Below are 11864 nucleotides of genomic sequence, written 5' to 3' on the forward strand. Positions count from 1 at the left end.
GCCAAAGTTTAAACACTAATCTAATCTGTAAGAACGTACAATAATCTGAATTAGTGTAACATGGATAAATGGATGTGGATAAAAAGACAGAAGATCTTTCTGTGACTTAGAAACCGTTAAGTCCATGTTTATTTCCTTCGTTTTCATGCAAAGAATTACAAGTTTATTAAAAAATATTTAATAAAATGTGCGTTTTTGTTTTACTCTCAAAATTCCTCAAACAGGCCAGATTGAACCATTTATCAGGCCGGTTTTGGCCCACAAGCCGTATGTTTGCCACCCCTGGTCTGGACTTTTAAAACGTCATCTGGAAAGATAAAAAGCTCTGTGGACTTTTGTTGTTATAGAGTCGTCTATTCACTTATACACAGAGCCTGACTTGATGAAACCAGTTCCAGACGAGGACATACTGAATACAGACGTCTCCTGCAGCAGCACTCACTAAATCAATGCACTTGATAAGGCCACAGTGTGAGCAGATGGTGTCTGCTCTCTGCTGTTCTGAAGCCAGACACACCAGACTGGACCAGACTGGGCCAGACTGGTCCAGTCTGGTCAAGCCAGACACACCAGACTGGCCCAGTCTGGTCCAGTCTGGACCAGACTGGGCCAGTCTGAACCAGACTCAGGCAGGTTTGGCTTTTGCCACAAAATGAACTCGTCAAAATGATGGATGCAGAATAAGAAATGCCAAGACTTCCGTCCTGCTTCTCAGCGCACAGGAGAAAAAGCGAGTTACTGTCAATGATAAGACGACATAAAATAAACACAGTTTGATTAATTATTATTGTCTGGTGATTGACTTTGACTGCAGTATTTAGTATTAGTATTTAAGTATTATCAAGGTATTTTGATACCTGCTGTTGTTGATAAACTATCATATATATCTCGTAATATCTGTTAATGGCTCCGTGATTTCGAACAGGAATAAAACCAAACAAGCAACTGAACTTTATGATTACAGAAACAGAAAGACAAAACAAGCGGATATTTACTTTTTCAAACGAATCAATGTCCTTAAAACAAGTGGACTTAGCAACTATGCTTCAGCACACGGAGTAGCTAAACTTTCCCCACCGTGTACTGACTTTGAAAAGTCGAGGAATTCTGGGAATTGTTGTCATTCGCGTCCGAGCTTCCAAATGGTTTTCACAAAGTTATTCAACGGGATATGATCGTGTTTATTGGTGTTGTTCGTGCATTTACTCTTCTTGTTGTTGTTGTTACAACACTGACACTCACCAGTTTGGGAAAACCGGATCCTCGAGACGCAATGTTTGCGTCCAGGGCTGGAACCAGTGTATGTCCCGGGCCACGTCAGACCAGAACTGTTCCGGATGGTCCTTGGCTGAGGCGAAGGTTCGGCTGTATAAGTTGTCGGTCGCATAGTTTCTGCAGATGTGCGTGATTTGCGATGGTATTGCTGTCGAGACACGTTGTTGTAGATGTAGCTTGTGTTGTTGTTGTTGTGCAGCAGCAGCAACGCTACACAACTTCCGGCCGCCGCTGCCCCTCTGTCCACTCAGACGAAGAATGTGTCGCACAGGGAAATGCATGTCTGAAGATTCTAAAAATCCTTTCTTATAAATTCTCTCTCTTCTATGTTTTCTCTCGTTCCTGCGGAGTGTTAATACCCCGCTGACGTCACCTGCAGCCACCTAAAGGCAGTGCAGAATTCTGCAGGATTCTTCCCATTTACTTGAAGATTGAACTATGAACTGGATGTAATCGATTTCCTTTTTCTTCAAGTTACAACTGTCTCACACACACAATCATCCCCCCCTCCTCCCACCATTGTTCTCGGAGAGCGCCCCCTTGTTCGCTTTTCTCACAGACAGTAAAGCACAATAAAGACCACAAAAATCATAATTTTTGTGTGTGATGAAACAAAATCAACAGGTTCTTGTCTCTGGAACAGTTTTTGGTCTCACCAGTGACTGGACCAAATTTCCTGGAATTCCCAGTCAAAACGTTTCACAGTGCTGGACAGGGCTGTCGTGAAATATAATATGAACTGTCCAAAAATGAATGCATGCCGTCCCAAAGAAGAATGTTATGACACTATTGTTTACCGTATTAGGAATATTTGGGAATAATTGTATGTTCATTTAATACTACTTTAGCCTAGCTAGCTAAATATGCTGCCGATATCATAACAATATACTGCGTGTATCTATTTGTCTATTTCTGTGCTTTTCCTAGCTAACTATTAGCCATCTTTTTTAGCTTACAGTTCTCAATTGTATTTCAATTTGTGGGGGTGTTGGGTAGAGGAACGTGAAAACATTTCTGTCCTCAAGGCGGGGACATGACAGGAAATAATTAAGAACCACTGTTCTACGTACACGTACATCATTAGAGACAATGGATTAATAATAAAACATATTTGGTTTGAGAAGTTCAATCATAAACTTGTCCTTATTTCTTATTTTTATCCGTACCGCTGTGTGTGAAATTTCATCAAAGCAGCTGCCATTTATCCCGTTGCTCTCCGACATGATGTAATGTTTGTTTTGTTTTGTTCGTAACTCAGTATTGATTCACGTTTCATCACTTTCCACCAAAGCAGGCAACATGTAATCTATATTTATGTAAATTCATCACTCCCAAACCCCCCAGAAAGAGAGACGTCTCCGTCCTCTCTACTCCTCTTTTTTCTCCTCTTTTCTCCTCCTCTTGTCTCCTCTCAGGCTATAATTTTTCTGGCCTAAAGGTCTTCACTAAATCACTGCTCAGCGCAGACACTGCTCTAACTCTTTTTTTAACAGCAGTGAGAAGCTCTTGGCAGAATATGTATCACTCTTACACTCTGAAGAAGGACGTGAACGGGGCACTAACTAATCCTGTCCTGGGGAGTCCAATCAGACCCGGAATCCAAATCTGGTTCCTCCACGCTGCCAATGTCTCCGACTTTAAGTGATGTCTGCGAAGCAGTCAATTTATCTGAGAGATTTTTTTTTGTTCTTACTACTGAACATGGATGGTAATTACATTAGCTTGAAGATAACAGCTGCAGATTTACATCTGAAATGTGTTTTAGATGCAGAGGCTTTCGCTCCAGAGTTTGGATTTTGTCAGTCGTCGTTATTCATGGTTTAGAGAGCAATTACACGGCATCGCAGCTGAATAAGGAGTGATGAGAAGTGAAGGATGGATGTGAGAAAAGGTGGTTAATCTTAGACGCCTGTGAGGATGAGTGTGTGCAGCTCGTTAAGACGGAGATAGTGTGGAGGAGACTTTCAAGCCATTAAAATAACACTAAATAAAAAAAAGTATGAATAATCTCCTTTAAAAATAAACCACAGGTAAATGAAACATATCTAATTTTTCTCAATGACTCTTTGACTGAAAGCTCATTGTGCTCTGTCACTGCCCTCTGTTTGTATTTTCTCTTTTAATCCCTTTTTCAAGCAATTAGTCAGCGGTGAGGTACACCTTCCCTAGAGCCAGAGCTCTCCAGGGTTGGTGACACATAAAAAAAACAACAATAACAAAATAAACTCCCAGCTGCATGGCCTAAAATTGAAAATAACAATTTTATTTTAATTTAATAATTTAAATATAATTTATATAATTTTAAAAAATAATTTAAAAATATTAATATTATATATAACATATATATTATGTTATTTTAGTTTGTGTTTGATGAAACAGTAAACCTTGAAGGTCAGCTAAATTGCAGGAGCTGGCTTTGTTCATACGTCCTTGTGAACTACTGGCCATGGTCCATTGTCCTGCAGTTCCATACTCATATAAACTGTTTAAATCAAAGGCCAGAGAGAGAGAGAGAGAGAGAGCACTGAGAGAGCACTGAGAGATTACAGGCATCTGTCCATATGGCACAGAATACAGTTCAAAGAGGTGGGATTATGCTGCAGTGTCCTTCAAGCCGTCCAACTGCAAATAAATTGATTTGTGAAAAAGGATTCCACTCGAGCAAAGAAGGGCTTCAAAAACAGATGAGTGGTGTGAAGATGCAAACTCATTACAGCGGTGTCAGAGCTTCATTTGAGTTCATATTTTCTATTTGGAATGAAATTATCACCTTCCTCTCTGAGACCGTACAATCAGTTTCACTGTTTTTTGTTGACCGCCCTTGATAGGCGAACGGCCGTGAAGAAGAGATGCACAGATATATTATTTACGTATATATATTAACCCTTTAGGAGGCATCGTAGGGCGTGAAATATGGGAAAAAAATTAACAAAACTTTCACAAATCTCATTTACCTGTATGCACCCCTGTATGTGTGTGTTACAAAATGTATTTTCATTTATTTTTTTTATTATTTTTGTCAATTTTTTCTTCTTAGGCTAGAAAATGTTTATTTTTATGATGGAAATAATGAAAATATTGAATTTTTTTTTATATTCTTGAAAATATTGGATTTTTTTTTTTATATTCCGCAAAAACCCAGAAAAAAGCTGCAATACAAGAATACAGTTACAGTAGAATATTAAAAACCCACAAAGCACTGAGGGCGCGACAGCCGGACCGTGATACTACTTCTATTACAACTACAACTTTTTCTTCCACGACTATCACTACTACATCTATTACTACTGCTAGTACTTATTATTCCCATTCTACAAAGTGCCCTGTGTCATGAAGATACAGCGGTCTGGACGGTCCTTACAGCACACTGTCAACAGCACTGGTCTGTTAATGTGACGCTGTTGTTTGCTCTGGACCTGACTGTGCCTCGGGAGAAGCATTAGTGAGACTACAGTGGACGTTGGAGCCTGAGGATCATACGCCAGTCCTTCACAGGAAATGAATAAAGGCCAGTGGTTTTGACTCAGCTGTGTAATGGCAAATAAACACAAGGATTAATCCCCCCTTTTTAAGCTCTTTAAAGTCACGCTCCACGACCATCATTCAGTCCTGATCAGTCTGAAGGCAATCCAGTGTGTGGAGACAATCAGCATCATGGCCCAGTGGTTCATGATAAACCTTAATGGTTAGGTTGGACGCAATCAGCTGATCTCTGCATCAGTATTGGATGAATGGATTACACACAGTTAAGTGTTTATACACGTGCCAACACAGGAGCACGTGGACTGAGGAAGAAAATATATTTCACAGCTGCTGGTTTGGTTTGTTTCACTGATTCATAGTTGTTGTTTTTTTAAACTTTTTATTCAGTCTGTGATAAATTATTCCACAGTGAGGTGGAGGTCGATTTGGCTCCTGGTGCCCTCTTGATTTATGAGTTATACTCTGTAGCCAAAGGTGTACATGGACACTCACTTCATGTATTTTTAAGTATTTTTTTTCTACTGCAGCTGTTTTGGAAGCAGTGTCTTTATTTGGTTTGAAAACAACAATAATCTCACAGAATACGTTTTTATATATCCATGGTTTGGCTACAGGGTTGGTTATAGTTATTGTGTCTGTGTAGGTTCTCAGTCATTCAGGTCATCTTAAAAATAGTTACATCGAGGGCAACTGGACAAGGTAGGTTTAACAAATGTAAATATTTGTCAACAACTATTTTTTATAACCTTATATCCTTTTTTATTGTTAAATAATAAAAAGGTGCTACTTATTTGTTAACTATTTGTATTTTCTAATAAACACACAGCATGTTCATACAGTATATATTCACTACTGTAAATACACGCGTCCCACTGGTGTTGCTTGATTTAATTTCCAAATCAATTTAATATGATGCCCTACATATATTTAATAGTGTGTGTCTGTTTTCATCCCCTGTGAGTAGAACAGTGGCAGGTGATGAGACAGGAGGAGGATGGAGGTGGACGGTTCCTCCATCCTCCTCCTCCTCAAGCCACTCCCAATCTCTCTCTCTCTCTCTCTCTCTCTCTGGTGATGCTCCTACCGCTGCAGCTCCTTCATTTCTCCCCTCTCTCTCTCTCTCTCTCTTCTCCCCCTCAGTCTCCACTCAGCAGCAGTCATGGCGACAGTGGTCCAGCCGCTCAGTCTAGATCGAGGTAAGGATCGCACACCCTACACGCGGGTTTTTCCCCTTTTCCTTTCCTTCTTATTCTAACTGTCAGTTTGCCCTGTTTGCTTTTGAAAAGAAAAAAAAACTTCAACAAAAACCTAGCAACCATTCGTTGACAGGAATCTGTTTAAGAATGCGTGTTCTGCCCGCTTCCATGTACTATATACTGAAAACAACCTCATCGAGTCCGTGCGTGCAGAATGGTGCGCTCCTCTCCTCTCCTCTCCTCTCCTCTCCTCTCCTCTCCTCTCCTCTCCTCTACTCTCTTCTTTCATCTCCTTCCTTTCTTTCTGTGCTGCCCTTTCGCCATCATTCACCAGAGTCCTCACTACTGCGCCTTCTTTTCATTCTACATCTACATCTACACACAACCTGTTCTGTTTTTATTATTATTATCTCGTCACATCGCAGCTCCCTCCTCTCCATCTGTTCACACACAGAGTGAACAAAAAGCTCCAGGCAGTATTTAATAGAAAAGAGAAATCCACTTTGAAGGCAACTTTTGCTGATTTGATTTATTGCCTGTTTTTTTGCAAACAGTATCTGGATGTTTGTTGTTTGATTGTTCTCACTTTTTTGATTTTTTACCATGTAATGTTACTGAGATTTCTGAATGCACGGCAGCATGTGCAGTCAGAGCCTGTGGGATTTCAACATGTATATTTGTGTATCTTCTAATCTCAGAGCCTCCAGGGTGAATTCTCTCACGTTATTAATAATGTCGCTCTGATGGGAGCGCTGTTAATCCTACAGTATGTCGCTGGGCAGTGGACAGATCTTTTAGCTATGCTGGAAGTACAAGCGATCAACAGTAGCATTATTTGTTATTATTTATTTAAGTACCAGAAAGGAAGTAAAGTTAGGATTTGTTCGTCAGTGTGCTGAAAAGTGGTCAAGTTGTAGCAAAGGCTAAATGAGGCTAAATGTTCTAGAAATATCTTATATGGCATTTTGAATTTGGATAGTCTGAACAGATGGTCAACTTTGCAAGCCAAATGTATCATTTCAGGCATATAGGTCATGTTATTTTTCAAAAGTATTTGCCTACAACATGACAAATAAGCAAATATGTTGTTGCGCTAGCTAAAATGTAGCAAAAATGATCTATTTCTATTTACGCAAAAGCAAAATTCAGCTACCAGCACAGCTAGCTAATAAGTAACTTTGGTTTGTACATCAGGATAGCCTCATTTTACAAAATGTATTTACATTTTTTTCTAAAATAATGTAAAAATGCTGTAGGTTAGCTATTAAATTGGTATTGCTAGGACATTAGCAAAGGATTTACCAAAGTAATTAAAAAGGGTCCAAATTATTAGAAAATAGTCGGCACAACGCTAAATGCTAATATGGAGAAAACATCTAAAAAGAAAGTAAAAAAAAAAGTAAAAGTGAAAGTAAAAAATAGCCCAAATGTGTTTGCCAAGGAACATCTAAATCTTATATAAAAGATGATCCAAAAATAAATAGTAAGTAAAAATAAGTAATGCTGCCAAATATAACTAAAATGTTACGGTAGAAATACAAAAAAAGGTTTAGAAAAGCTCTTTAGTGACAAAAATCTAGAGTACTCGACCTTTGAATCTTAATATAAAAGTCTATTTGGATCACAACTTTAAAAAATATCCCAGTATCAAATGCACATCTACGTGTGAAATATAATCTGACCGAAGGCTCACATGTTGTCAGGAATAGAGAAAAGCCATGCCCTGCAGCTATTTCTCCTCTCTGCTGAAAAAAGTCCGACTCATTTCCCAGTCGCTTCCTGACAAGCCTATAAATAACTGGTACCGGTGGCATGAGTTATGATGTGGGAAATGATCTGACAGGTGTCACTTGAAATGGGAGAATCCCAGTGATTTCGGTTCAATCGATCAGTTTCTGAGGGGCAAATGAAAGAAGGAAAAAGGGAATTAGATTCTTGTCCTCATGCTCAATTGCAATTTGTTCCCAGCTCAGGTTTATTGCTTTTGTGCAGCCGAGCTTCACCTCCGCACCATGTGTTGTTTGCATGAGTGCTTCACTATGGATGAAGAGTTGATAAAACCAGATTGCTGCAGCGGATGGGCAGTAGACGTCTTGGTGGGGGGAAGTGGAGACATTTTTTTTTTCAAAAATTACAAAAGTAAAATGCTTGCCAGATCTTTCAGCTATTGAGTCAGATGTGACCTCAGTGTGTTTGCCCGGGGGCGTGATTCATGTTGTCACATGCTGTGGCATGAATTTGACCAGTCAGCAGCTGTAAAGACACAAACAGTGGTAATGATAGTCTTGGAAGAACGGCAGCGTTATCGTCCCTCTCCCTCAGATGCTGCTTCTTTGCTGGAAATACTATAATTGTCTGTGAAAAGCTGGTTTTGTTGGGCTCTACCAGGGCGCAAAAACAAGACAGGCTGCTGTCTGAGCCTGGTGTCCACTTTACTCTGTAGGTCACGGCAGGATGAAAACACTGCTCTTCCTGTTATTGTGGCAGGAAATGATGGTGATAAGCAGGAAGCAGACGCCCGATCAAGGTCGATGTGTTTTAAACGTCTCTGTTCTTATCACAAAACTCATCTGAGCCGCCCGTAGAGCTGACATTTCAGCACAGAACAACGTCTCTTCTGGAGGATGACACTGTGTACGTGTCACTGTTGTCAAATACTTGTGTTCAAACCTCTAGGGCCGTCGTTTCAGCAGGCAGCACCAAGTAATATCTGGCCTGCCACATTGCTTTGGGAATATAACTCAATTACACATTTTTAAGATGATACTATTTGCATACATCACATACTCACCTCTAAGTTACATTATGGCTACGATGTCAAAAGTAAAGTCAAACACAACTTTTTGTCCAAGTGAGGAAAGCTGGTTTTATTTTTAACTCAACTCTTTAAGCTCCTGTCAGTAATTTTCTGTTTCTTGCTGCTGCTGCTAGCGTTCTAAAAGTAACTCTCAAAGTGCCCCTCCCCATGCTATAAATCCACTTCATAGATTAGTTGTAGCGTTGTAGTTCTACAATGCTAATGTTTACGTCAGTAGTTTTAATCATGCTAAAGTCTCTAGGTCTTTCTTTAGATACAACTTTGGATTTGTGGCTAATTGCTAACAATTCCTAAGCTGTGCCTATCTTGCAAAGTTAGCAGTGTCATCTTTTGGCTAACATTTGCTAACTTGCTAATTTGTTGCTGCTACAGCACCTACACTGTTCTTACAGTGTGATGTAATGTTGATCCTGCAGAGGGTAGTAGTGACATTTTTGGCTATGTTTTTGCTATGGTAGCTGAGTCACCTTGTGACTAACTTCCCATTTGTTACCGGTACTACATATCCATACCATTAGTACCATTAGTACCATTAGTACCATTAGTACCATTAGTACCATTAGTACCATTAGTACAGTTCCCCATCATTAAAGTCCAGCTCTGGTCATATTATAAAGGACATTTTCTTTCAGATATGAGATGATCACTGTGAGCAAATGTCACCATCCTTACATGTAAACCTTGGGGATGTTGTTCATCTACATCTAATAGCCTGACCTGCTGATATATATCAGATGATTGGACGGATGGATGAGAATATGAATGAGAAGATGCTCAGATAGGGGGTTGAACCAGTTCAGCAAACAATATATGCAGGAAGTGTATCATTTTATTTCAACACGTGTTAAAGAAAAAGTTGAAGAGGACATTACGACGGTTCCAAAAATATCAAAAACAAGACGCTGCACTAAACATCTAAAATCAGCGTAGCTTTAACCTGTGACTGGTTCTGTTTCAGCTGTGATTGCAAATCTGTGTGTGAACACTTCAAGGTGAAGCTCATACTTCTTCAAGTATAACTTTCTACGTTCTGTTTCTGTCGAGGTTTGTCGAGTTAAGCAGTTTTCCATGTAGCTCACAGCCTTCTCTCTGACGACTGGAGGAATTACAGCGACGCTGTGTTTTTCCAGTCCTTGTTTTCTGCTCTGAGACCTGACGTGTATCACATGCTCTCAGTCACACCTGTGATCTTAAGGATTAGAGGTGTGCCAGCAGGCTGACATTACTCATAGAGGTTAGTACTGATATGGTATGAGAGACCAAGGTCACAGATGACCAAGAGCTGGAGACAAATGTCAAGGAAATAAAATAACATCCAAAATAACTAAATATTAGCCAAATAAGTAGCCAAAAGAGAACTCTAGTGACAACCAGACTATCCAATAAAATTGCTGCGCAAATTATTTGAAAAAGACGCCAGCACATATTTAACTTTTTTTTTACCAAAGAGTAAAACACCATTCACTAATTACTAAAAAAAATGAAACATTCTCTGAGAGCGCACTCTGTTTTTCCTCTTAACGTTTCACCACAGGCTGCTGCAGGAACTGTTAGCCCTGCAGGAGTGATTCATTAGATGTAGTTTCAGGGGATTTGTTGCCTTTAAGAGTGAATTTATTTGGTTTAGTGGAGAAAATTGTTGCTTTAATTCTCTCTCATTACGTTGGACTAATGTGGGTTTATTGGCTGATATCAGCGGGAGAAAAAAGTTCCTAAATGCTCCGAGGATTTGGTTTAGAACAATTGGCTTTGACAAAAAAAATTCTTTGCTTTTTTTTCTCACTGGGAATAAAAACATATTTGATGTTTTTATTCCCAGTCAAAGTCGGCATTTGCAGCGTTCCTCTCCGCTACTGCTGCAGTTTGATGCTTGTTTGTTTAGAATGTGACACCCAATTGGATTAGGTAAAGTTCAGCCCCTGTTACAAACAGATGAATTATGCTGGGAACTCTGGAACGCCGCCAGGCTGCGACGATGCCGAGGAGCTTTGTGGAAAACCTTCATTACGTGTCACAGAGGGTTTGTTCAGCTCCGTGTCTCCTCTGTAACCAGCGGATGATGACGATGACCTTTGTCCAGCCAGTGTGAGGGAAATAAGCCACCAGGACGAATATGGATCTTTGTTTTTTTTGTGGACCAATCATCAGCCACAAAACTGATATGAGTCACTCTCTCTTTCTGTGATTCCCCTGAGAGTTCCTCCACATTCTTCCTGTTTTTATTTTTGGTCTAGTTCTAATGCTTGTTAGTGGGAAAACGCCGGCAGCCTCCAGTGAGTTTGACAAGGGAATTATTTTAATTCCGTCCATGTAGCAGGATGAATAATAACCAAATGAGGGACAAAGCAAAACAAGAGAAGCTCCGCCGCGCTACCTATGGTAACAGGCAACTGACTGACATTTAGTTTCTTGAATTTGTCACAGATTTTTTTTGAGATTGGTCCAAAAAAAAAAAAAGATCTTACTGCCATTTCTTATTTTTTATTAGTCTGTTTATGAGTCTGTGATAAAATGTTCCATTTCCAGTGTATCTATTGTTTTTTAATAATGATTTTTTTGGTTTTTACATTTATGTATTTTCGTGAAAAAGACTAGCCTAACTCGCTTGGTTCACAGTTTTCGTTGAGTTTAATAGTTAAAAGTTACTTCAGGCCACTGTGTGAAAAGGCTACATTTGTTATCACGACTCAGCGTTCTCCTACATTTTCTTCCTTTTTTATGCTAATTGTATTCTGATTTTGGTGAATTTATAAATGTATTCATGGTCTGGAGTAATTCTCAACACTCATTTACTTTTTACTTTGAAGTACTGCTGGGATTTTATGGTCTTCATTTTGAGTTAAAACACTGCACAATAATGAGGTAAAAAATAATTTACTGCTATTGATGTAGTCAACAATAACGAGATTTGTTCTTCATCGTTATCTGTGTTTATATTTATAATTCATCTGGGAGCCAATCAAAATGTACTTGAAGTGTAAGCCATTGATTATTGTCTTAATAATATGTTTTGTGTCAGACAAACGAATACTTCATAAAAGAAGTGTTCAAACAATTTCATTATCATTTTTATTTTACCAAAAGTACACAAA

The 11864-nt window shown here is 39.2% G+C and overlaps 2 protein-coding genes across 2 annotated transcripts in view; one reads left to right on the plus strand and one right to left on the minus strand.

Moving 5' to 3' along the window:
- Positions 1-1778, minus strand: part of acss3 (acyl-CoA synthetase short chain family member 3) — a 30166-nt gene extending 28388 nt beyond the window's left edge. Inside the window, exon 1 of the mRNA XM_008315371.3 lies at positions 1243-1778. Coding sequence (XP_008313593.1) covers positions 1243-1556 — 314 coding nt within the window. The 5' untranslated portion in view covers positions 1557-1778. The remainder of the gene's footprint in view (positions 1-1242) is intronic.
- A 3606-nt stretch (positions 1779-5384) lies between these two features.
- lin7a (lin-7 homolog A (C. elegans)) overlaps positions 5385-11864 on the plus strand; it is a 34765-nt gene continuing 28285 nt past the window's right edge. The window contains exon 1 of the mRNA XM_017034858.2: positions 5385-5954. Coding sequence (XP_016890347.1) covers positions 5918-5954 — 37 coding nt within the window. The 5' untranslated portion in view covers positions 5385-5917. The remainder of the gene's footprint in view (positions 5955-11864) is intronic.

This window comes from Cynoglossus semilaevis, chromosome 8 (genome assembly GCF_000523025.1).
Source record: "Cynoglossus semilaevis isolate Cse_v1.0 chromosome 8, Cse_v1.0, whole genome shotgun sequence".
NCBI lineage: Eukaryota > Metazoa > Chordata > Actinopteri > Pleuronectiformes > Cynoglossidae > Cynoglossus > Cynoglossus semilaevis.